The sequence below is a fragment of the Varanus komodoensis genome, unplaced genomic scaffold (assembly GCF_004798865.1).
Source record: "Varanus komodoensis strain SLA01 unplaced genomic scaffold, ASM479886v1 scaffold34_1, whole genome shotgun sequence".
In the NCBI taxonomy this organism is placed as follows: domain Eukaryota; kingdom Metazoa; phylum Chordata; class Lepidosauria; order Squamata; family Varanidae; genus Varanus; species Varanus komodoensis.
The window spans coordinates 4111088-4137209 of record NW_025335854.1 but is presented as its reverse complement, the minus strand read 5'-3'; the positions used below and the strand labels follow the sequence as shown (position 1 = coordinate 4137209).

At 42.8% G+C, this 26122-nt stretch overlaps 1 protein-coding gene across 4 annotated transcripts in view; it reads left to right on the top strand.

The window, feature by feature from the left end:
• Positions 1-26122, top strand: part of PLA2G4A (phospholipase A2 group IVA) — a 93912-nt gene that overhangs the window by 33600 nt on the left and 34190 nt on the right. For all 4 annotated transcript variants that reach the window (XM_044439158.1, XM_044439155.1, XM_044439156.1 and 1 more), the window contains exons 3-9: positions 1283-1364; positions 4290-4438; positions 7079-7192; positions 10039-10076; positions 14248-14377; positions 22191-22327; positions 25558-25780. In XM_044439158.1, coding sequence (XP_044295093.1) covers positions 1283-1364; positions 4290-4438; positions 7079-7192; positions 10039-10076; positions 14248-14377; positions 22191-22327; positions 25558-25780 — 873 coding nt within the window. The remainder of the gene's footprint in view (positions 1-1282; positions 1365-4289; positions 4439-7078; positions 7193-10038; positions 10077-14247; positions 14378-22190; positions 22328-25557; positions 25781-26122) is intronic.

Sequence of the window (26122 nt, the reverse complement as noted above, 5' to 3'; positions counted from 1 at the left end):
GTAAGGGACTGAACCTATTTCTCTTCCAGATTGGGAGTAAGCACTGATCTTGTTTGCCTAATTCTCTTCCAGATTGGGACTGAGCACTGATCCTTTTAACACCAGGGAAGGGTGTTTTAATTTTCCTGGCCTTCTTAATGTCCTTGAAAACTTTAATGAATTTCACTTAAAAATATTTATGTTTCTCTTGTCTCTGTAAGCTAGCTAAAGCTTTGCTGAAAGGAGGTCTATTAATTGTCATTGTCATCATCGTCATCATCATGATCATTATCATCTACTTTTTTCCTCTTGCAAGATCAATATATATCGAGAAATCTTTCCAATTAGAAATAAGTAACCTGACAAAATATGGTATTGCTGGATGAACCAGCTGAAGGCTGTCTGTCTGGCATTCCTATGGATTTGCAATGAAAATGGGATGGAATAGCTTCTTCTCTTGCAATAAGCAGAGGGCCAGTGTGGCGCAGGGGTTAAGAGTGCAGGAGTGGAACTCAGGCGATCCGGGTTCTAGTTCCCACTCACCCATGGGGCCAACTGGGTGACTTTGGGCCAGTCACAGACTCTTAGCTCAACTTCCCTCACAGGCTTGTGGGGATAAGATTGGGAGGAGGAGGACAATGCTGTAACTCCCCTTGAGTTGTTATAAGCAAAATGTAGGATATAAATCTAATGGGTGGGTGGATGGATGGATGGATGCAATGCACGGCACAGAAGTAGCAACTGCTTTTCAGCCTTCTGAATTGCCACAACACACGTGCATATGGTAGCCCGCATCAAAATCCAGAACGCAGGACCTTTTGCACATGTGCAGAGATAGCCTCTATAGTGTGCAATATAATGTGTGAGTAGGATACAATCATGACTTTCCTGTCGGAGGAAACTGCAGGCTCAAACTACCTTCTGCTGTCCCATGCCCAAGCTATTCTTTTGCTGACTAATCAAGTGTCTGAGCTGTGCTTGAAGGGGAGGAGTCGTAAGTCATTCAGACCAAAATTAAAAACGGAAAGGTGTATTCGTGCATAGAAGGAACAGCAGTGTAGGAGTGGTCGCAATCCGCTTAGCTCCATGCCTTCCACCAGCCTGACTTTTCAGCAAAGCTGATGACAAATACGCTGCTCTTTCAAGATGCTTTGTCTCCCAGTGGGTGCTTTTTTTGCTTCTGGAAACAGAAAAGCCTGGGGAAATATGAAACAAATAGAAAACTGGTTGGGGAGAGTTGTTTCGGTTATTGGCACTGCAGTATTATATTTCCTCCCTAATTGACTGCTGTTTTGGCATTCAGGTGGAACACCAGTATTCACACACATTTACTGTGACAGTTAAGCACGCCAAGAATGTTACCAAGGGAGCCATTGGAGACATGCGTGAGTATTGCTTCAACTTTGTTTGCATTGTTCTGTGCTCTGCTTGGGGTTGCTTGGGTGCACGGAACACTTCTTACCATACAAAAAGCTTCTGCCCTTAAGAAGACCATCTTAAAGTTTTCCTCTGACTTTTAAATTATAGTCAGCCCTGGAGAAAATACAGGGTTTTAATAGCATTTAATGGCTTCAGCAACTTGAATTAGAATTGTTTGATGGACTTAAAAGGGGTTTTGGCTTCTAGGTTGCAATTCTATTTCCACTTTCTTGGAGTTAAGCCTCACTGTACTCAGTAGGACAAACTCCTTAGGAGGTTAGGCTGCCTACTGGATGCCGAGGTTGCCTGAAAAAGAAATAAGAAAAAATACGCAGGAGCTTTGATGAGTCACTGCAATAAATCAGGAAGTAAAAACAGACCCAAAGTCTACATTTGTTGCTCAAAGCAATGCAGTAAAAATTCTCTGAAATTAATGTGTATTTGTCTGGTCAATTAATTTCTTTCCTATCCATTCCGGTTCTTACTTAGAAAGACTGCAGACCATTGCAAAGGAAATATTTAGATAGCACAGGTTTGGAATTCTTCTGCCTTAATGCTGAATCTCCAAAGTGTGTGTTTATCTGTGGAAGAAAGAGAACTGGGGAAAAGGTTCTGCTGTTGCCCTCAGAACTGAGGTTAACTTGTTGAACCAGCCTTGGGATTGCTGGCATGTGAGTTCTAATGTACAAGTAGCTTGTGCAATAAGCAAGCAAACATGCTTGTGGTGGAAGTACCAAATGCAGTCAAGGAGAACTCAGTACATGAAGAATGGCAAGCTGAACCACTGGTAGCACCTGAACCGCTGTTGCCTACGTTGGGGTGCCAGGCAGGTGAACACGCAGAGAGCAATGTGGAGGTCTAGAGAACTGTATTTGGTCGGTCTCAGCCAGGGTGCGGTCCTTCAGTAGATGCCCAACAACACGCCTCCCCTTGCCACGGGTCCCGCTGCTCAGAGTCAAGCACGTACTCTGCTGTGTGCATTTTAATTTATTATGCCTTAAACTGCCTGGGTAGTAGAGTTGAATGTGCCCATTGGGAGAGCTGCTGGCCAAAGAACACAATGAAGCAATCTATTCTCCCTTTTTGCTCGATCAAGATTATGTTCAGGCAAACAGTGTAGCAGTGGATTGCGGGGCAAACACTGTGCCCTTGTGTGCATTTAGGCCATGGAAGTTTTCAATCAAGGTCTGGAAGGGCAACTTCTCTCTTCTAAATAGTTCGGTGTTACTGTATATGCTAGTTATTTATGTTGGTTTATTCCGAGACCTGTGCTGATAAAGCAGAGCTTAGAATGGAGAACTGGCTACAGCAGGGGCATGCATCCCTCCTCTGTTGCTGATGCAGTGCTGTACTTACATATTTTAGGGTTCAATGTTTTAACCCTAAACAGACCACCTGTAAATCTTTTGTAAATGAAAGCTATAAAAGTGCAGTAATAAATAAGCTTGGTTAGGTCAAAAATGGTGGAGAGGATTGTTTCCAGGACATCTCAAGTCTCCTCAGAGGTGGGGGAAAGAAAGAAGGAAAATGGTAGGAAAAAATAGGCCTGGAAGAATGTTCTGGAGAGAGGCTGTTTCCGGAAACTAGGAAGATGGTGGGAAAGGGGAGAATTGCTCCTGGTGGGCAGCAGAAGATAGTCCAGGGCTCTAGAGGGTGCTTTAGCTGGAAAATAAGGTGTGGGGATTGGGGCAAGCTCTTTCTTTCTTCCATTATAGGCAACTGGCAAAACCTGTCCTGGGTCATCCCTGACACAGGTTTCCAATGGCAGAGTTCTCTCTGGACAAGGGCGTCAATATATTTTTGTGTATGGAATGCAAGAAGCATATTGTGCTCCCCACACATGGGTTCCTTATCTGCTTCTCCCCAGCTGACCTTCATAATGGGCCTTTGGCTAGCATGCATATGAATCTATTCCATGCATTTTGTCCACTGAAGAACTTCATGGGTGCTAGTGCCTTACGGGCAGCTCCAACCACCATAAGTCCAGCATTCTTCCCCAGTGGTAGTGAATCATTTTGGGTCCATGTGCCCATGATCTAGGCCAACCTATTAGGCAATACTGCTCATCTAGTATTTCCTGCAAGACACATGTAGCCCTCCATGCCTTGCATGAGTTTTATCTTTAGTCCGCACTGAGATATGCAGAGAAAGGTGATAGGGAGAGGTGGGCAGTTCTCTGCTCCATATCATGGCAGACCCATAAGATCTAGGAGGAATCATGGTGGTCCATCTAGTCCATCGTTCTATACACACAGTGGCCAACCAGCTCCCAGGGCGAATAGATGAGTCAAGCATGAATACCACCATGTCCTTCCACCTGTGTTCCCCAGCAACTGGTGGACATAAGTGTACTGCCTGGACTACTAGTCTCAGGCCTAGTGGTCATTGATAGTCTTCTTGTCCTGCAAATTTGTCCAGGATCCTGTAGCCATCCAAACTGGGGGCCATCAAGAAGTCTTGTGCCCCTGAATTCCAGTATTATGCCAGAGGGAAAATTGGCAGGGCTAGAAGCTGCCCATTCCTGCTCCTATGCGTTGGTATATGCAACTTTTGTGTTGGGAACATCATCACAAAGTTCGGAGAAGTGCACCATCAAAAGGATAACTATTCTGTTTGTGCTTTTATCTGGGAAGTGCATTAACAATGCAGTCAAAATGAAATTCTTCCTCATCCTTAATACAGTGTATCTGTTTCTTCAGATAAGTTGTGCTCTTAGCTTGACATGCTTGCTATGCAAATTCTCAGTTATTTAGCTTGGGAATTGGAAGGCCTGTGTGCGGGAATGCAACAGCAGGAATGGAGTGAAAGCATGGAGAGCAATGGCCATACAATTTGCCCGTGAACTTTTGGCGTCCCAATGACCGACCTCTGTCTTTTTTGTTTTCGTGCAGTTGACACGCCAGATCCCTACGTGGAGGTTTTCATCCCAACAGCCCCAGATAGCAGAAAGAGAACGAAACACATCAACAACAACGTGAACCCTGAGTGGAATGAGACCTTTGAGATCATTCTGGATCCCAATCAGGAAAATATCCTGGAGGTACCAGCACAAATTGTACTGGCATGGAGACCCCATCCAGGCTTGTTTCGTTAATGTTGAGTTGAAAATAATTCTTTTTCGGGGAGGGAGACGTCCATCCAAGAAGCTGTATGCTTAGCCCCAGGAAACCCCAGTATCCAAAATAAAGCATACAAATGTGGCACTCCTTATTTATTTTCCATACTGCCATCTCTGGGCGGTTCACAACAGCACATTGAAAATACAAGAAAAGCTACAACATATTAAAACACCTTGCAACATCGCAAAATGTGTAATACAAAATTTTAAACCAAACTTAAAACAGATTAATTCACGCTTGCACACACACACACACAGGGTGGGTCAAAGGTAGGTATACATAGAAATGTAGAAACAAAGCAAGTCAGAAGGGGTCTCCCAGGCCATCTAGTCTGACCCCCGGCTCACTGATTGGATCATGGAGAGGCTCACACAGGGGAGGAATTGAAGGGCTTGATCTTGCAAGCATCGACTGACATTGGTGCTAACTGGAATTCGTGTCACAGTGTTGGGGACAGGTTCCAGGAATGTTGCAGCATTGCTGGAGGGCATTTCAAGCACCTAAGAGACTGAACATGACCCACTCAGTACTGTACACCTACCTCTGGCCCAGCCTGTATATCTCGGAGGAAATCTTAAGACTTGTTCAATGGCTAGAAAGAAAGGAACAATCTGAGGAAGCAAGAGTTATTTAAGGGAAACAGGATTAGTATGGCTGAACATGGGGAGTATTTGAGTGCATTGACACTATTTCTGCAGAATGCTGAAGCCTCTTGCCCACATTGTCTGTGGATTTCCTGACATGGATTTCCTGAATTTACTTGGAATAGGGGAGGACATTGCCACAGGCAGGAGGTGCTCAGCAGGAGGTGAGCAAAAATATTGCAAGAATAAGGCAATTTTCTGCTTGGGCTCTTTTTGTACATGCATAAATCTGTGCCTGGGTGGTAGCACCCCAAATCACAGGTGGGGGTTTGCATGATGGATGACTTCCTCCAAATTATTCTCACATGGAGAAAAGAAGCAGGCCAGGGCAGGTGCCTTCTCCTTAACTTCTAGTTTTCTGTGTGCGGGGGATGTGCTAGTGTATGCAGGAACATTCAGTCATGCATATCCCCTCCTGGTGAAGTTACATAGCTCAGAAATAGGTTTGCCACCTCAGTGAGAACTTAGGGACAAATCCTGAGTGTAAAATGAGGGAGAAGAACACAGGATTGCTGAGAAGCTGGCGCAGAAGGATGGGACTGAAAAACGCAAGAGGGGATGCCTTGAGCAAATAGCTCTCTCACAGCTTTGTTCTCCCTTTGCAAAACAGCATTGCCTTTAATTATAAGGATAAATGAGATAAGGGCATTTCTGAGAAAAGACTTCAGGGCTGAACCCCTGAACCTTTTGCAATTGCATTGCCCTCACAACAAACCAAAAAAGATGTCGGCACCTCCATGAAGTTGTGGCCAGTTGTGGTGCTGGTGACCTTCAGAGCTGGTAGATTCTGGAGATTGGTGTTTCCACAACACACACACTCATGCTGTTTATAAGTATATTCTGTGTCGTATGCATGCTTCTGAGTTCATCCCACGTTAAAACAAAAAGTAAAAAGGGCAGCTGAAGAATATATATGCATGATCCAAACTGGTGCTTTTAGCTCAGTAGTGCCCTTTTAATTTTATGAGAAGTGAGTACTTCTGTTCTTAATACTCACTATGTTACTTACCCTTATTATCAGTTACTTAGAAGAAGTGTGAAAGGAATTTTGCAATTCATTTGGCACTAAATTAGGATCTGATGAAATAATTTTCTGCCAAGAGCCAAGCAGTTTCTAAGCAGCATCTTCTTATTTTATGCATTTTTCATTGCTTTTTAATAGAAATTAGAAAATGTGCCCTTTTATGAGCCAGTTATCCATGGGTTTTGATCAGATTGATCAATATAATCAATATTGCAATATAATCTAACAAAGCTACGAGAACATCTGTTCTCTAAAGGGGAACAAATGAAGACTAGTAATTTGGTAGTTTCCTTAAAATGACATGCTCAGTGGGTTGTGAAAATATGTGAGGAAAGTTCTAAAAGCTGACATTAAAAATCTGCAACCTTCTTAGTCTAGACAGATGAGTATATTTGAAAATAATGCATGTTCTGTTGTGACTTACTGCCCTTCTAATGCCAGTTTCTACAGTATGCACAATAGTTCAGAATTTAATGTCTAGAAGTAGCTAATTTTACAGTCCGGCTATCTTCTTCTTAGATTATCATTTTCCAGTAAATTTCTTAACCAGTTTGGTAACCAAATAGTTTGACTTCATCACAACCCAAAAGATGATACCCATATACTAGCTGGCAAATTCAGAATGCTGCCTTTTCAAAAAGTTCTGCCTCATTTTGAGGTATTTTGAGCTGAATTTGGACCTTACCAAAATGTGGCACCCCTCTCCGACTCTTTTTGCCAATCAATTTGCCTAAAGAAACCTGTACTTTGAAAAGGGATGGGTAAAAAAACAGCAGCAAAGGAGATTTTGCAAGAGGTGGGTGAGCTCCTTAATTGGAAATAAGGACAGATCAATCAAAGGATAAATGAGGGCAGATCAGTGCTTTTCTTTTAAAAGCATGTGTCTTTTGTAGATCACTCTTATGGATGCGAATTACGTGATGGATGAGACAATTGGTACAGCAACATTTCCCATATCATCTCTGAAAGCGGGTGAGAAGAAAGAAGTGTCATTCATCATTAATAAAGTAAGTTCCAAGATTCTACTGTCGGATCATCAGTGCGATTGCTGTCAATGAGAAAGCTGTCAGATTGTTTTGTGCTATGATGCACTGAGTAATGAAGCAATGTGATTAACTTGTATCGTAGAATTATGCAATATATTTTAAACTTAGATTTTAGAGAACTATTCCTGAAAAAGAATCCCAGAGGGTCATGTTAGACAGTGATGCTGTTTCTGGCAGAGCTGGAATTAAGTAGAATATGAAGTACCAAGCAGGGCCATCTTAACGCGTGGGCCTGATAGGCACTTGCCCGTGGGTTCCATACTAATCTGTGTATGTTAATCCTTGGAAAATCGGAAAACTTCCAAAATTAACAGTAGTTGTAGTTGTCGAAGGGGCCCCAGTACACTGCTTTGCCCGGGGCCCATAATGCTGTTAAGACGGCCCTGGTACCAAGTGAGTCCTTGATCAAATCAAGCCAGAGCTTACCCTAGAAGCAAAACCTATGAAACAGAAGCTGTCATACATCATGAGAAGGCAAGACTGCCTGGAGAGGACAGTCATGCTAGGAAAACGTGCAGGCAGCAGAAGAGGAAGGCTGCTATGAGATGGATCATTTCCATAAAGGAAGCCCCAGCTCTGTCTTTACAAGAGCTGAGCAGGGCTGTGAATGACAGGGCCTTTTGGAGGGGACTTGTTCACAGAAGCCAGAGACAATCTGACAGCACGTAATAACAGCATGGAACAGACCCCTGTGAGTAGAGTCAAAGGAAGTTTGCAGGATGGTGGTTCACTTACGGAGCTGGTGGTTCCAGCTCAAGCTGGAATTTCCCCTAATGTCCAGTTCACGGAGCTGTGCAATGCACAGTGCTGGCAACAGAGTCGTTTCGTGCTGGATGCAGCCCAAGATGAGCTTTACATGTGAAGCCAAAAGCCAGCTCCTGAAGTTAGTTCTGACACTGCCACCTAATTACAGCCTCAGCTTTTTGAGTGTTTACGATCTGGTGTCAAAAGCTGACCCCTGTTGAGTATTTTGGACAACACTAGACTTTACATGGATGAAGAGGACATCTGTTTGTCCTTGTCTCACAGATGTCAAGCTCTGGATATGCATTAGGACAGCTGACGAAAATGTTCTCATGAAGCTCCTCAGCTCCTTGTTCCTGGCACTTGCTATATTCTCCATAATACATGGATCATTTTTAATTTTTATATTCAAAGCATTTATATCTGTCTCTTCAGTCAAAGGATTCCCAGGAAATAGGAGGAGAACCAAGGGAGTATCCCAAACATCCCAAGTACCCAAAGCCATGCTCACTCCATAGCAATGCTTTCTTCTGGACTGCTGTGATATTCAGACTCCCTTCTCTGGCAAATGATCTAATACTAGCCACACGCTTAGAGGGAACCTGAGATTGACTGCAAGGCAGGTTTTAGGGATGGGTTTGGAGAATAGAGAAGATGATGTGAAGGACAAAGTCATAGCTGTACTGGGGAGGTGAAGGCCTGAAATACAGTGCTGCCAAGCCGATTCATTGATTAGTCACACTTTGCTTTTGGTTTGTATTTAGATGCTGCAGTTGTCATACCAGTTGCTCTCTCAAAGTCCAAGGGAGCGTAAAGAGGTTACTCAGGAGTTAGTGCCAGGAGAATCATTGCTTGTATATGTGCTAGTTTGCCAAGCTCTTGGGAGCATTCTTTTCTCCTCTGGGAGAAAGACCTCATGAAGCTTGTGCGAATGAAAGCACCTGTCTCCGTACGAGTTTATTTTATGCAGCATCTTTGGGAGCATCCTATGGCCTAATGCATAGTTTTGGATATCAGCCTGGATGCAAAGACTCATTCAAATATAGATTGGATGTATGACTTTTCGTCGTTGCTCTTAGCCTTGCTTTTCCCATCAATAGAAGGGGAATGATAGGGATTGGGCTTACAGAGCTGTGCTGATTACTTGTGTCATGGGGGAGGGGGTGATATTGACTTTGGGAAATAGTAGAATGGTGCAATACATGTCTAAAAAGGAAGAAAAAGGAATAAAACCAGAACCTGATTGCAGGTGCTTGGATAAGGAAAGGACATCCTGGGGAATTGCAAGGCAGTGGCAACTTCGTTCGTTCTTTCTTTCGTTCAGTTTTGTTAGCGTGATATTCCTTTCTTCTTTGGTGAAGATTGGTGTTGAACTAGAACATCCTCTCCTGATATGATGCCTTGTGAATTGAAAACAGTGTTTATTTGCTCCCTTACATTTATGTTGAAAACCGGGGTCACCTCTGCAAAACACCTATTCCAGGCTTTTATGCTAGGGAGGTAGGGATGGAATCGGATGTTACTCCGGGGACATATGGACCCTCTCTGAGAAGCGGAATGTTGGAGAAGGAGAGGTACTCATTTCTTCATTCCGAAACATTTATAGACCTCTTGCAGGGTGGTTTACATAAGAACATAAAAGAGGTATAGGATAGGAAATAAGCATAGGCAGAGAGTGTAGGGTAGATCTCTCAACTGCTCTGCTCCTGATGTGTTGGAGAGCAACCCCTATCGTGCTCTGGCTGTGATCCAGATCTTGTCTGGATTAGACTTCAGGTTGTGCTCTCTTATTCAGTTCATCACTGGTACTGGACACTGGTAGAACAGCTCCCTTAAATTTAGATGGCAAAGAGAGATAGAGCTGTGTGTCATTGGGATACTGGTGGCACTAAACTGAAAAAGCTCCAGATGACCTCTCTTGACAGATTTGTGTAAATCTGAAGCTTTCTATTCTTACTGTGAGTCTTATGCAGGGCTAGAGTAATCATAATGCTAAGCAGGCTGAGCTGTGAATTGTTGCAGTGTGTAACAAACAATATGATGCCGTTATAACTTTTCTTTAGGTGACAGAAGTCATTGTGGAGGTGTCTCTTGACGTCTGGTAAGTGATCTTGATGCTTTGAAAATAGAAATAAGGAAACAATGGCAAATGTATAGCTCTGACAATGTGTGATTTTTTCTTTCTGTTGTTTGGTTAAGGATGTATATAAATATGAAGACTAACTGTTGGCATGACTTGAAGTTGAAAATATCAAATGGGAAATGGACATGATCTCGATTAAATTGCATAACTGTGATCCTGTTCATTGTGTGTAACCCTCCAGTTATGGCCCATATGATCTCTCATCATCGGCTATGCTGGCTTGGGAGCTATAGGCCAAAGCATTTGAAGAGCCAGGACTTTCCCTCCTTGGTGTATATATTTATGCAGAAGTAGAGTGCAAACTTATATTTACTTACCTGGGAGTAAGTTCCATGGAGCATACTGATGCTTATTTCTGAGTAGACATGCACAATAATGTCTTGCTGGTCTGAAATCTTGTGCATACTCACTGGAACTAAGTCTTACTGAATGCAGTAGATTTACTGCTGTGCAAACATACAAACTTCTGCAGTGTTACTCTCTGATTTAAAAGAATGGGACTTGGATGAAATTCAAGTTGACAAGACTCTATTCAGTATTTGCAAAATTCTGAAAGTAAAAATAGAACTTCGTGGGCTGCCCAGAGAGCTTTGCCTGTTGGGCGATGTAGAAAACAAACAAACAAACATTCCATTTAAATAAATCAATAATACTTTGGCAAGAATCAAGGCTGCAGTCCTCTTGATCATAAAGCCAGAAATAATTGAAATCTACCTGTCTCCCAATATGCCATGAAACATAGACTATAACATCTGATCTAGAATTCAGAAGTTTGAGGAGCCAGTTTCTAGTCTGCATAATGGTAGAGACCATTCAGATGATATAAACCCCTGACAATAAACAAACAACCCACCCAAACCATACCGACTGACCAAACAAAACACACACACACACACACACACAAAGTCCAAGCCAACATATGGCTGACCCATTATTTTTAGTAGGATCAGGCATACTTAACTTTATGCTGCCAAGAAAATAAATCATAAAGCAAGACTTCTAATGGTTGCATAACAGGGCGTAACTCAACCAACAGTCATGCCCTGTATAATATTTATAAAAATCCCTGGAAGTGGAACCTGGTTAGGTTCATTCACTCTCTGGTGTCCTTTTGCCAGTGGGCAAAACTGCTTTATTCAAGTGCTCTTTGGTGTGTAAGTGAATCTGTTGGGTTGGATGGTGTTTTGATTCCATTATTGTTGTATTCTTAATTGTGTTTAATACGTTGGTTTTGTTATTGAATTTTATCAAGGATTGTTAGTGATTGTAAGCTACTTTGCATGTCACATTTGAGGGCAAGGTAGGGTGCAAGTCAAAACATATAAAATAGCCTGCACCCACCTAGTCTGCTGCTACTATACTATTTTCTACATACTTTTTAACCATATTATGGGAGTACCCATTTTAACCAGCGCTTAGCAAAAAGTTAGTAATAAAGCTTTTTGAAAACCTTTTTAAAAAATTCAAAAGGCCAAATCTGCACCTCAAAAAGAGACCACGTTTGCAATTCATCCAAAAGTGCCCACTCTGAGATTTGGTTGTTGTATAATTTTTGAAGATTTTTATCAGTAGGTGTGCACTTGATGGGTAATTATGTAATAAAATACTTGGTTTCTCTATTTCATTTCTGTAATAAAATACTTGAATGACCCCTGGACATTCTCCTTATAACAGAATTGTCAAAACAAAACCAAAACGAAACTTCTGCAACTTAATTTGCTCACTGTTCACGATGAATTACACAATTTTAAGTCATAATTAGTAATTTCTTGGTGTTCTTTCCTGTGAGAAGTTTAGTGCTGACTTGGCAAAAGGCACAACTGGTTAATTCAGTTTTTTTCTACACAGTTAAACAGAGATTCAGGTTTTTATTGTTTCCATGAATTCCAGCTTTCCTGTCACGAATTGCCCGAAGTCAAAGTGAGCTCTGCCAAGAATGATGGCAATTATGCAAAGTCATATTTTGCTATTATCTGTCATTCTTGGCCAAGCCTTGACGGAAGGGTGTTGCAAGATAAAAAGAAAGGAAGAGGCAAATGATGTAGGTCTGAGAATGTGTTTTAAGGTCATCAAGAAAGGGACACATTGACAGATGGTGGAGGAAGACTCCACCAGCAGACTCCCTTTTTGTAAGAGTTCTCACCCAAAAAGAGTCTCTCCCCGCCAAGATAAACCAGCTGATTGCCAACAGAGTCTATAATGGGTCATCCTGCTCCTTGGGAGGGTTGGAAGACTTACTGCCACGAATCCTTAAGCCCAGCTCTAGAAGTGTGACACAAAATGGAGGCTTAGCTTTATGTCCGCAAAGCTCAGAGGGCACAGAAGTTTGTGGAAAATCCCAAGAACACAGAGTATGGCACAATGCCAGTGAAGTGTTAGCAAATGGGGATTTGAGTGATAAATTTCAAAGAAATACCATTTAAAAACAAGGAAGACAGTTGCCTGTAGCAGTTGATTTGGGGAAAAGAGGTGGAATGAGGGCAGAAAGTAAGGCAGCATCGGAGATGCACATACAAAGGCTTGTCAATGAAAACACTCTAAATGTAAATGCTAGTTACATATTATCTGCTTGAGTAGGATCTTGGGTTTCAGAGCATCAGACAGTGAGGTGCAGGAAGGGTGATCTTAGAACTTATGACAGTACATTTGGACTTCCAACTTGGCTGCTTCCTGGGAGACAAAATATTGAAGTTTCATCTATTTTTAGGAATTGGAGATAAGTAATTTTCATTTTACTTTGTATGGTCACCTTGTTTAGTGGACCATATTAAGCAAAATAGGTGAGATACCCTCTGTTGCCAATGCAAGTGGGCCAGGTTGCAAATCAGAATTTTATTTAGAGGCTTTGTACACCTCATATGGATTTATAGGTACCCTAAATATTGTTCAGGTGCATGCATGCATGTGTATTGTTAATGTTACATATTATACTTAAATATTAGGGCTACCCCTTTCCCTGCAGCAGGTTGTGGAATGCAGCACACAGCGAGGTCTGCTGTTGAGATTGCTCCATAGCCTTTCTTTTGTCCCATTTGTGTTAAATTAAATATTTGTTTAAGTCTTTTGTTTTAAATATATACATAAATACATATATATATCCTGCCTTCTACTGTCCTGTACCAGCCCAGCCTCTGAAACAGGCTTCCCATCAAAATAGTAACAATGGACAGAATATCAAACCTCCAATCAAGTTAAAAATAAAGCCAGCAAAGAGTAATGAACGAATTCCTCATGTTTAGTTTTAATATGGTGCCTTCAGCTAGCCCCAGAAGGGAGCCAAGCCACTACCTTTGGGCCCAGTTATAATTGATGTTAATTATCAGCATTTCTAGAGTCCAAAACATGTCATGTACCTTACTTTGTTGTCCTCCTTAGAACAGGAAACCACCCACTAAGTCCATGGCAGATGTGAGACTTGAATCAGGAAATTCCTGACTTGTAGAACAGTGTTTTAGGGAGCAATCAGGAAAGAAGAATGGGTGCAGTTGAGTGACTAAATGGTTGTATGCAAGTTTAGAAAGAAAGATAATTCAAATCAAACTTTTGTGGGGCAGTGAGCAGCTGGTGGTTTTGGAGGTTTGAGAAAAGCCCTCATCTCCTGTACCTTCCATCACTTCTCATTGGAAAGGTTCATTTCTCAAGCCGAATGCAAAATACAATTTTAATTAATGTTTAATCCCATGAAGTGCATTTGTGCATGTGTGCATCTTTGTGTGCTTATGCACAGAGAAACACACATTTCAAAAGTGAAACTTGTGTGGTGCCTAGATTACTCTCAAGCTCATGGTTATTTTTCTTGGAATGAGGTTCAGTGAGCAGGTGAATGAAACCAAACATGGATTATTGAAAGACATTGGTGTGGTATAAAACCCCTACTAATTTTAGCAGGAAGATTTTTCAGTGAATCGTTTCTGTTGTCCATTGGGTTGTCTCGTGGTGGTCTTTCATGTCAACTCCTGGCACAAGGGAAAAGCAGCTCGTGTGACTTCCTTTGGTCCTTCTGGCATGCAAAAATATATTTCAGGACTTGGTTTATGCATAGAGAAGTGAATGGAAGCCTGAATAGTTTATTATTGGTTCAAGCTGTCCCCCTGATTGCATAAAAGCTTGGCTGCTTTCTGTCCAACAGCTCTTCGACAGATCTCCGGTTCAGCATGGCTCTTTGCGATGAAGAGAAGGCTTTCCGACAGCAGCGAAAGAGCAGAATAATGCACCATCTGAACAAGTTCCTGGGGGCTGACTTGACCTCTGTTCGTGATGTAAGTCTGGGAGGCCTGGGTCAATAGTTCTTGCTCAAAGTGGATCCCAGTTCCAACTTCCTGAGCAAATGATTGTAGAGCGACGAAGCTGAGCGACAAAGGCAGTCTTTTAACAGTCGAAGCACGTATTTTTAATAGGTTTTGCAACTTCGTGACCTTTTATATTTCAGCTCTCCGTATCTCTGCAGTTTCTTATTCAAGTGTTTATTCATCAGTATTCCTTGTCCCTTGCGAAATCTGGAGTAGATGCTAATTCTCCTGTAGCAGTTGAAAGTTTAAGACTTGGATCTTGATTTTAATCTCAATTTTAAATTATTGTCCTTCCCCCGCCGCACCTCTTTTTAGTGTTTTAGAATAAGGAGAATGAGAATCTTAGTTCAGTTTGTAGGGAATCTCATTCCTAATGTTGAACAGGTAATTGCAGTCCCCCAAATTTAGAGATGCTGGTCTCCCATAATCCCTGAATCCAGGGTCATCCCATGAAATGGGCAAGCAGGCCACAGAGCCTCTGAGCTGTATGGCAGCATATATATGTAATAGATAGATAGATATAGCTTGATTGATAGGTGAGAGATTCAGGATGGCTAAAGAAAAGTACTGCTTCTTACAACACACAGCTGAACTATGGTATTCCCTGCCACAGGGAGTAGTGATGGCCACCGATTCTGAATGGCTTTAAAGGGGAATTGGACAAATTCACGGAGAAGGAGGCCATCAATGGCTATGGACTACCTCTGCTATCAGAGGCAGCATACCTGCATACAGCAGTTGCTGAGGAGCTTGGGCAGGCAGAGCTCTTGCACCCATCCTATTTGAGGGATCCTGTGTACAGCTGTGTGAATGGAGTGCTGGACTGGATGGACCATAGGTCTGATCCAGCGTGGCTTTTATTATGCTCTTAAGGGATGTAGTGGGTTGGGAAGATGCCACTATCAAGGGAACTCTGCATTGGCGTTATTTGCATGATTCTGCTCTGTAAGGCAATCAAGTCAATCCACCAAAGCCAAATTACTATCAGAGATGTGCCAGAGGGAATGACATTGGCAGGTCATTATTATTTATACAGCATCATAAACGTACAAGTTGCTTCACAGAGACAACATAAGAGAACAAAACCAACACAGGCCTCCACCCTAAGGAGCTTACAGTGTAATGTTTGACAGCCGGGAAGACGAGAAGGGGAAGGGAAGGGCGAGGCAAGGGTGACAGTCAAAAGATGGAAAGGACAAATGGGGACCAGAAACCACATGGAACGGACACAGCGGTGTATTCTTAGGCTTGCTTTCAGCTAGGGATGAGGTCTGAGCAGTGAAGCCAAAGGTTCTGTGACTTGAAAGGAGGGTTTTCAAGAAAGAGGTGGAGGTGGCCCCCTGGGAGGGTTTGCCACTACAGGCATAAGAGACAGCAAGACAGAATGGCACAGGACACAAGAGAGAACGGATGTTTGCTCGTTCCACTGGAAACATAGAGTGGTAAAGTGCAGCAGTGAAGGTTATGGGGTGGAACATATATTTGCAAGCAAAGAGTGGAGAGATGGTGGGAAGAGCATGGAGGTTTTTAATGGCAAGAGCATGGACCTTCTCACTGAGTATTCAGAATTGCTTCTCTCCCAGACTTTCTGTATATTTTGGGGTGAGAATTGGGGTTGCCCACATCTTTCCTGCCACAGGTCCCTGCACTGTGCATTTAACTGACCCATCAGTTATGGGTTTCTCCACTTTTGCCACTTGCGGGGATAGACTGCACCCCTCTCCCTTCTTCCTGCCATGCAACTTCCTCTCTGCTTAGCAAAAAACCTCACCAGATTTCAAGGAAGAGCCATTCACTGTAGGGTGCGCTGGGTGTTCTGGTTGGTTAATGAAAGGAAATTCTTGTATGGCTGACTGTCGCTCTTGCATGAACGTTGGCTTCCCGGATACACAGTGGGAAAGGAGGGGAGATAGTTCTGCTTGTTCGAAGGTCATCCATTCCTTCCATTCCATGTTACCAGCTATTGTGGGAGAGCCCAGTGTGGTGTTGGGCCTGCAACACCAGGGTGCAACATGATGTGGGTGGCCACTGGTGCTGATCATGTCACCTCACCTGTCTTGTTTCTGATGGGGGCCCTTATGGTTGGGTGAAGGCTTTGGGGATTTTTTAAAGAAGGCCTCTCTTTCCTTAGGAGCCCTGGATCTACCCATACCTAGATTCATAGATTGTTAGAACCTTAGGGTCAGAAGGGGCCAAGGAGGCCATCAGGTCCAACCCCCTGCTTGTGCAGGACGCCAGGTCACACCATCCCACTCAGATGATGGTCCAGTTTTACCTTGAATGTCTCTAGTAAGGAAGACCCCATGACCTTTCTTGGTAACTGCTTCCACTGTCGTATTGCTCTGACGGGAAGTTTTTCCGGGAGTCTAGCCTGAATCTGATGTGCTGCAGTTTAAGTTTGTTGCTCTGTGTCCTACACCCAATGAATAAGAAGAGATCTTTTCCTTCCTCTTTGAGACAGCCTCTGAGGCACTTGCAGAGAGTTATCATCTCCCCGCATAGTCTTCTCTTTTTCAGGCTGAACATGTGCAGCTCTCTCAGTCTCTCATCATAGGGCTTGTTTGCCAGACCCTGGATCATCTTGGTTGCCCTTCTCTTCTGAACCCTTTCTAGTTTCCATGCATTTTTTTAAACTGTGGTGCCCAGAACTGAACCCAGTATTCTAGCGGAGGTCTGACTAGTGCAGAATAAAGGGAAACTGGTACCTCTCTTGTTCTGATGTGACGTTTCAATATATGCACCCCAAAATAGCATTTGCCTTTTTGTGCCTGGCTCAAATTGCGGGCTCATATTTAGGTTGTTGTCTACAACATCTGCTTCTGTCCTACTCCTGGTGGGCCTACCTTTTGTCATCTCCATGTATATGTCTGAGAACTCAATGAAACCTAACTTTCTTCTTTCTGAAAAGAGACTGGGACTCGCCTGACCATTTTACTCATTAATGGCTTGTTGAGTAATGATTTCTCAAGGATGTCTTCACTCCCAGATTTGTGTTTACAGTCTTCTCCACCCTTTCTTCCTGTTCAGATCTGCATTTATAGATCAATTAGTCAATGTCTGAAAGGAGCTTTCAGAGTTTAAATGCTGTCTGAGAAACACACCATGCATAATGTGGGTGGATCATTGCTAAATAACACGGTGCTCCTGTTTAAAGCAGCCCCTGCATTAAAGGAGGCTTGGCTCGCTGGAAGAAGGATGCCTTGTGGTTGTGGGAAGCCTTATTCTCTCCCTACGTTTTATTGTCAGGGCTTGACACACCTGATATAAACGGGACCATGGCAGCCCACCTTCTCCTGTACGAACCTGCCTGTACATTCTGATTAGTCCATCCAGCTTTGTTCGACCTCACCCCATGTACCCCGTTCACAAACTTCTTCCTCAAAGACGCTTCCCTTGCACTACCTTTATGTTTTATTTGGTACCAAGTGGAACATTTTTAATTGTCCAAGTCTATTATGATTATGATCATTTTATGCTTGGAGATTTTTTAAGTGCTCTGGTTTTATATCTTATTTTGTAAGCCACTCTGTGATCGCTGGCTGAAGATCGACAAACGCATTTGTGGAATAAAATCAATCAAGCATTTCTGTGCATGAACCTGCCCTGCTTGCCCCCTCTTGTGCCTTTCACAGTTTTACCAGACTTCATGTAACATCTGTGGCAGGTACAATTTGTTGTACTGTTTGCAGTGTTACCCAGAATTTCCTGTTTCTCTGCTTCTTTTCTGTTTGCCTGATCATCAGGCTGGTGACTACTTCTAGCCCACAGGCCCTTCAACAGGTGCATTCCTCTCTTGAGGGCATCTGAGCTAACTTCCGGTTCAACACCTTGCCCCGGCTGCCTTATGTGGCCTTAACTTGAGTCTAGCAGTGACCTTCTCAGCCTCCCCAGTGAAACCTCCTGGATTGCGGTGGGAGTAGGGAGGCTGTGAATTGGAACTGCCCTACTTCAGGTCTCACCTTCTCTCTCCAGGTGCCACCAGGCACAGCTCCCACTTTGCAAGTTGGGGATTGTAACACTGGCTTGATGCAAGATTTAAAACAAAATCATGCATGTACTTCAAACCCCCCCCAAACTTGTGTAAGTACTAAATATTATAATTATAACTGCAGTCCTATGTACTTTATATTGGAAAGCCCATTGAAATATGCAGCTTACTGACAGCTGAACGTGCATAGGTTTGTGCTCTAAATTTCTGCTCTAAGCCTATTGAGAGGACCACAAGCCCCAAACTCAGAGACTTATGCACATTCAGTGAAGAAGTGATCTCTGCCTTTCTGTTCTCCTGCTCCACATTTTCTTTAGACGGGCCACTTTTCCAATCTAGTAGGAGCTTTTAGAGGAAGCTGGAGGCTGCGATAGCATCAGGATATCTCATAGCTTAGGCTGGTCCAGTAACCTCCCTTCTGAGGTTACTCTGAGGTCTCTGAGGTCACTCTCTGAGGTCACTTTCCCAGCCAGGGTGGTTTTATCCATGCCATCTATGAAGTGAGAACAGAGTTACCGTCCCCTACTGACCCTGGATTTGGAACAGAATCTATCCTGCATCTCCTCAGACAACATTCAGGGGCCATAGGAGCTTCCCTTGTGGACTTACTAGGCTGTGGACTTACTAGGCTGTAATTTACCATTATAATAGATCCTCTTTACAAGAATGCTCATGGCCTTCTTCAATATTATGCTAGTTACCCTCCAGCGCTGCAGTTCCACCTGGGGTTAGAATTCAGGAATTGTCTGTAAAACACGGCATTGACCTTCCTCAACAAAGTCACACTTTTCCCCAGGAATGAATTAGGGCTTAATGAACAACAGTCTGCAGGCTGCAAGCCCAGTTGAGTTCCAAGGCACGTCTGGGATGAAAGTAGGATCAGAAAAAGAACATCTAAAAGGATGAGAGAAGGGCAAAAGGAAGACTCATAGGCCAGAGTCATGCAAGTTAGGAAGTTTCATCTGGGACCTGTCCCCCCATGTAGCTTCAACCTATCCTTATAACCTTCCATCTGGACATATTTCCACTATATGCTGTGTGGGTATCTTTTTGTTTCCTTGTTTGTTTGTTTTGCAAAGGGGGACCCCATCCTGCTTGAGTGGTTTTGTAAGCAGCTGGTTGCCACCATGTGTATGGGATGCTGGATTAGATGAACTTTGGTCTGATCCAGCAGGGCTTTTCTATGTTTCTGTTTCCCATATAATGCATTTTTACATATGATTAATTTGTATTCGTGAGGCAATAATTTGAAGAGTTGATGTTTCCATCCATCTGAAGCATAGATAAGAAAGACTGAAATACTAGAGGGAGTGACCCTTGACTCCAACCTGTTTTCAGATGGTGATCTTTGTGTATATTGTGCTATTTCACCTCATTAAGTCCATAATGAGGAGCTTTGTAAAAATGCATATTTTCAGCTTCAGCAGCCTTTAATTTACAGTCTACTGATGGGTAAGATAAAGAATTAAGGGTTTGTTTTTTTAGATTGCCCTTCTTGCTCATGACTTAATTTGAATTTAGGCGCTACCGTAGATCATCTACAGTAATAAAGTAAGTAAATATTGAAAAACATCTTCAGCAAACTTGCCCAGTCTGGTGTCCGTCAACTCCCAATAGGCTCAGTCAGCATGGCCAGTGGTCAGGAATGCTCGGCATTCCAGTCAAAAACATCCGGAGGGCACCAAACTGGAGGAAGGTGGACATGCAGAATGACATGTTCTTGGGTGTGAGTTGCTTGAACCCTAGCACATCTTCCTGCTTATTTCTAGTAGGTCTGGAATAACTGGTATATTTAGCACAGTTATCATTACCATTCCGTTCTATGCTGCTCCATAGCTGAAGCTCTTATAAACAGCTGAATTTTAATAATACTCAATCCAGCGCATGCTTCCCTAGAAGAAAGCTCCAGTGAGCATGGTGCAACTTCTGTGTAAGCCCATGTAGGACTGCTGTTAATGTGTGTGCACAGCTTTATCTTTATTGCAACGTATGAGTTGCCACCAGTTTATGAAATGATTCAGTCAAGACACAGATCAGTACTTCAACTGTGAGAACGAGGCCTGCTATGGGAATGTCCCCTGGTAAGCTAGCTGAAGTAAATATCCTAGGAAGCATGCATAGCAGGGTTCCCCAAGGCATTGGGCAGCATGGCACCCATGGGACCTCCAGTGGTGCCCACACAGCTCTTGGCTTCCTCCCTCTTAAGAATAAAAAGCAATGGATAATAAAATTGAAAAATGTGCCAGGTTCTCCAACCTAATTCTGAACCTGTTGCTGATCAGCAGCTCAGTGGGCAGGAAGAGAAGGCAAGACAGAGGGGCGGAGGGGAGGGGAAAAGGGGAATGTGAGGTAAAGAAGTTGTGGGGTGTGAAGGAGCAAGATCTGAGGCTAAGAAGAAGAGAAGGAAGAAGGCTAGGAAGAGGGAATAAAAAGAGATAGCAGGGGATGGGGTTGGGGGAGAGAAATTGCAAATCTAGAGGCTGGGAGTGTTGAAGGGTTGAGCAAGGAAGGGAGGAAAAAGGATGGATGATTAGACAGAGGAAAATTGGATGGGCTGGAGGGCACTCTTTCCATTTTCCCTTCCCAGTCCCAGTCTTGCTCTCTCCTGTTTCCTACAAACCTCAGGATTAGTCAGGCTCCCAGAGCAGCTGTTAGGTGACTAGCCATATCCTCCATGGGAGCCATTTTGTGGTAGTGAGCCCGAGTGTATAACATCAGACCATACAAAAGCTTAAAGCACAGTACAGGTGCCCCTGCTTATGTAGCCACTGGACATGAGAGGACTTCTGCTCTTAGGCCTACCCTGTTGGGGATTCTTGTATCAACATATCCTGTAAAACTCTTGATCATTGTAAGCTGTCCTGAGATGTCATTGGTGGATGGCATAGAAAAGTTTTAAATAAATAATAAATAAATAGTTTAGCTTAATTTTATTTTTCTTTTAAAAATAGTTTCTTACAGATAACCTTGCTTTTCCTGCAGAAAAGGCTTAATGTCAGGATTTTTGTTTCTTCATTTACGAATGTGTTCCTTTTTGGAGGAACTAATTGACCTTAGCCAAAGGTACAGAAGCATTTGTTGGATGAACAATGCTAGCACAATAGCTTTTCATGGCAGTTGTCTGAAATATGGAATTTCTCACTGACTCACTAACCTTTTGAGGTCCTCCAGAGGTGAATTATTTCTTGTGTTTTCTTTTTTGCTCTGTTTGATTCAGAAAATAAGCTAGGTCAGTAGAAGGAGAGGAATTTCAGTAAACAGTTTTATCAATATGATGACCATTCTGGATGTCTAAAACTAGTTTACTGAATAGTTTTACTATTAGAAAACTAGTAATAGTTTTACTATTAGAAAAAATGGTTGGCTCAGAATATTCATGGGCAGTGCAGAGGAAGAACTTAAGTACACACATATAATCATGCATCCATGTGTTCAAAAGATCTTGCTTCAGTGGGAAGCAAATGGTAAGGAGGAGGGAGCTCACCTGTGCCCCACCACCTGTTTCCTTGCTGCAGGCCTTCCCCTGGGCCCCCATATCCATGCAGCGGATCTCTTCAAAGGGTTTCAGATTTTTAATGAAAATGTCTTTTGAAACCTGGGGAGGGTAAAGGCACCCTTAAGGCAGTGGAGGAGCAGTATGGGTAAAAAAGAAAAGTGACACAGTTCCTGCCCTGCTTCGCCTTTGTAAATTTCCTCACCTCATTCAAGCCTTGCTTCAAAAAGTAACCCTATAAGGTGTTCTTTGACCCCAGCAGCAAATGTTTTAACACGGATCCTTACTGTATGTTTCTCCAGGTCCCAGTGATTGCAATATTAGGATCTGGCGGTGGATTTCGTGCCACGGTGGGTTTTGCTGGAGTGATGAAGGCCCTCTACGAATCTGGAGTGTTAGACTGTGCGACATACATTGCTGGATTATCTGGATCCACATGGCAAGTTTGTTTTTAAAGCCTCACCTCTTGATGATCTGGAAGGGCAAAACCGGTATCGCACTACCGATGTAGCAGGCAACTGCGTCTTAAGCAACCGCATCTGGTGAATGATGCAGAGCACGGCTGGGGACCCACCTGCCATTTATGTTGCGAAATAGCAATTCATTTAAGTGTTAGCTGAAGATTTGGCAATATTGTTGCAGATCCAGGGATCCTGACTTGGGCTGGAGCCACCATGTGTGTGGTGGGCCAGAGGGTGATGGGTAAAAGTCTCTACCACCCGCCATCTTAGGATTCCAATATGAATTAGGGGCCCTGCTCTTACAGAAATCTCTTTTCTACTGTTGGAAGTGTTACCAGCTGAATATGAGCCAACAGTGTGATGTGGCTGCAAAGAGGCAGCTGATGTTTGGGCTGCATTAATAGAAGAATGGCTTTCAAATCATGTAAGGTTTTCCTCTGTTCAGCACTAGCTGGGCCCCATTGTGAGTTCTGTGTCCATTTCTGAGCATGAAACTTCCAGAAAGATGCAGACAAACTGGAAAATTTTCAGAGGACAACACATGTGGTCCGGGAACTGGAAACAAAGCCCTTTGAGGAGAGATTAAAATAACTTGGCATGTTTAGCCTTGAGAAGAGAAGACCGAGGGGAGAGATGATAGCACTCCACAAATACTTGAAGGTTTGTCACAAGGGGAAAATACAGGATCTCATCCCAGACTGCAGGACGTGGAATAAGTTACAGGAAGCCAAATTAGGGCTAGGTTTTAGGAAGAATTCCTAACTGTTACAGCAGAACAGCAAGCAATTACCTAGGGAGTTTGGAGGCTCTCCCACACTAGAGGCATTCAAGAGGCAGGTGTCAGCCCTCCATCATTTTATTTGGAGTTCTGCATTGCACAGGGAGTTGGACTCATTGGCCTTATAGGTCCCTTCCAATTCTACTCTTCTATGATTCCATGATGCTAATACTACTGTAGCCTATATTCATTTTGCTCAATTTGTCCTGCCATGAAGTCCTCCCCAAATTAACCTGTTTGGTTCAGAAACAGCCTCAATATTGTCTAAGAGCTTCTGCACAAACTTGTGCTTTCTGCAGCAAGGTGTTTGTGAACATGGGGAAAGCTTACACAGGATACGGAAACAGGAAGGTAAATGTTACGTGTGAAACTGGGCATGCCAATGTGGTTTTGATCAGCTGCATATTTGCTTCCAAGTACTTTCTGTTTTGCTTTCCTTTTTTGCTTTTCAATCTGTCACAGATTAGTAATGAAAATCTGTTGTATTCATCCATAATCGTTTTGCTGAATTATGGATCTGATGGCCTTAATCTAGAGATGTTACTGAGTTTCTATGACTTGAAGTATATCCAATGTTAGTTCTACATATAGTGTTGTTGCTACATGTTGTCAAGTGTCCGACTTATCATGGCCCCATGAATGAGTGCTCTCCCAAATCTCCGGTCTTTAACAACCCTGCTCAGCTCTTGTAAAGTCAAGCCTGTGGCTTCCTTGAGGGAACTGATCCTTCTCACAACTGAGCTCTCTCTTTTGTCTTCAACATTGTTAGACTCATTGGAATAAATTGGACAGGACACATAGGATGTCTGTAGCCTAACATCAAGCTCTGTCTTTTCCTGTACGCAGCTGAGAAAGCAGAGACTAAGCTCTTTGCTTTTCTTGCAAAAACATTCTGTGTAAGAACCGAACAGAGAGGCAAACAACTGTCTCAGCGTGGAACCTTCCATAATGAAACGTTCTAACGCCTTGCTTGAATCAGCAATGGGTACTGTGCAATAATTGGGCTTCTAAGCTTTTCCTCATTTAGAAATGTCCATGTACCAAATCGCAAAGTCATTTGAAGGAAGATATCGCCATATACTTAAAGGGAATAATGGACTATAGTAGAACACCATTTTACTCATGGCTAGTTGCCTGGAAGCATAACTATATCAGGAACCAGGTGCCTTCCAGTTATGCTATTTTATTCAGGATTTTTTTTGCTGTTTTTATGCATCTACATAATAATTATGCATCTTCAACATCAAAGGATATTATTCTTGCTCTTTTTGCATCCCATTTTGAATAGCAAAGGCACTGTTATTCATAAACACTGTTCAGCTAAGTAATCTCATGTTCCCTAGATCTACATTGAATTTTTCAGCAAATATGTAGCAAGGCTTTCCAATCAAATGAATCTGGTGAATGGAACATGTGCCCATGTGCCAGTCACAACATTCTCATTCAACCCACCCTTTGAGAATTTCGCAAGACATGTCTGACAGTGAATCTTCTTCACTGAGAGCAAATTGGGTCAGAATACTGGAGACATGTGATTGCAGTAGGACAAATCAATTTTTTTCTCCTTTCTCACGAATGCTACATATAATAAAGCAAAGGCAGTTAAGTCCTGGTATGGGTTTTCCAGGAATGATGGGAATGTCCAGGTAAACATGTGCATCAGGAAAAAATACGCAGAATGATGAAGTCATGCTGCTCTTGTTTGTTTATTTATTACATGTGTATCCCGCCTTAGATTTATTTATATCTATTTTTTTCAAAGCACAAGTCACCTAATGAAATCAAAAACATAATAGTGTGGAACGGTAAAGTCTTAGAACACTGATAGTAAAGGCACTCGTCTGTGTCACTTGCCCTTGGCCCGTCTGCCAAATAAAATGTACACAGATCAAGTGCAATCTTCAGCTGCCATAGGGCCCATTCTAGATGTGACTGTCAGGTGCTAAGATGCTACGGTTCTTGGTGGTGACCATACATTTCCAAGAAAGCTTGCTTGGTTTCAGTTTTAGTCATTAGGAGCTGGGGGTAAACAATAACAGGAAAGATGCTTGTCTGATTTGACCTTTCCAGCGAGTTATGTTGTTACTCAGGATACTTTGCTGAACAATAACTATCCCAGTGAATTTTGGCTTGCCTGGAGGAGCAGTTGGTCAATGGTGGAACATGTACACTGCATCAAAATGGTCCTAGATTCCATTCCTAGCTGCACTAGTGAAAACTATGAAGGTATCAAATGATAGGAAGGATCTTCCCCTCAGACTCTAGAGGACTATTGTCAGCCATCTTGAAAAGCTAAGCAGATTTTAGTACAAAACATTGATAAACAACTTGTCATTCAGCTGCTCTGTCCTTCTAACATTTTGAAGCTCTTGCAAGCATCCTTGGGACCTCTTAACTGTCTGAAAAAAGTTGCTTTCATTTCATTTGCAGGTACATGTCAACACTGTATTCGCACCCAGAATTCCCAGTGAAAGGGCCAAAAGAGATCAATGAAGAATTGAGAAACAGTGTCAGCCACAACCCGTTAAAGCTGCTTACACCTCAGAAAGTCAAGAGATACATTGAATCCTTGTGGAAAAAGAAGAGGTCTGGACAGCCCGTTACCTTCACAGATATCTTTGGAATGTTGATTGGAGAAACACTTATTAAAGATGTGAGTCCTGTTTAGCAGCTGTGAAAATTGTGCTAATATTAGAGAAAGGGGCAGGTTAATCCTGTGGTCCTGTGGCAAATCCTGCAGAACGTCTGTGGGCAACTAGTGACCTGCACACAGGATCCTCAAAAAGTCAGTTCCCCGTGGAATGCAGGGATCAGATTCTTGGCAATGCAATCTGTTTTGAGCCTATTGAAGATTTTGCCAATATCCCTACATTAGCGTTTGGTGGAACTTACGCCAGGACAAATATTGCTAAGCTTGGAGTCTCAAGTACTGTTTCTGGTGAAACTAGGACTCTGCTATTTCTGGTAAAAGCACCTTGCATTCATCCAAAGCAAT